This window comes from Tupaia chinensis, unplaced genomic scaffold, assembly GCF_000334495.1.
Source record: "Tupaia chinensis unplaced genomic scaffold, TupChi_1.0 Scaffold000159_1, whole genome shotgun sequence".
NCBI lineage: Eukaryota > Metazoa > Chordata > Mammalia > Scandentia > Tupaiidae > Tupaia > Tupaia belangeri.
The window spans coordinates 4,859,422-4,859,960 of record NW_006159630.1 but is presented as its reverse complement, the minus strand read 5'-3'; the positions used below and the strand labels follow the sequence as shown (position 1 = coordinate 4,859,960).

At 65.7% G+C, this 539-nt stretch overlaps 1 protein-coding gene across 1 annotated transcript in view; it reads left to right on the top strand.

Annotated features, from left to right (window-relative positions):
* Nucleotides 1-41: 41 nt before the first annotated feature.
* The window catches only part of SEPTIN9 (septin 9), a 159,464-nt gene continuing 158,966 nt past the window's right edge, over nucleotides 42-539 (top strand). Inside the window, exon 1 of the mRNA XM_006145720.3 lies at nucleotides 42-365. Coding sequence (XP_006145782.1) covers nucleotides 344-365 — 22 coding nt within the window. The 5' untranslated portion in view covers nucleotides 42-343. The remainder of the gene's footprint in view (nucleotides 366-539) is intronic.

Here is a 539-nt window from a genome sequence, read left to right as displayed (position 1 = left end):
CCTCGCCCGCCAGTCCTGGCGCGTGGGGAGGCCCCGGGCGCCGGGTCCCCTCGGGCCTGCCTCTGGCCCGTCTCCCGTCGCCTTTTCTACCTCTCGGCCGCTCGCTCTGCCTCCCGTGTCACGGAGACAATGCCGCTTCAGCTCGGAGCACACACATATGACCAGCACATGGAAGTGTGGTGATTCGGACGCATTCGTGATTGCAACAGATTGAAGGAATTAGACGAGACAGAGCGGTTTCGGAGGAGGAGGAGGCAGGAGGGGGGCTCCGGGGTGAGAAAGGAGGACGCCTCTGAGCCGGGGGACGCCGGGACTCCCGCCGCTGCCAAGTATATCCGTAGGGATGGAGAGAGACCGGATCACAGGTAGGAACCGGCGCCCGCGCGGCCCACCCAGCTCTCTGAGCTCAGGCTGTGTTTGCGCTCCGGGAAGGGAGCACCCAAGGGTCGCGTCCCCTCGTTTTCGCAGAAACCTTTCCTTTTAGACTATTCTAAATCGGGGGCGGGGGGGGGGGGCGTCGTGCCCCGGGCATGCGCGCC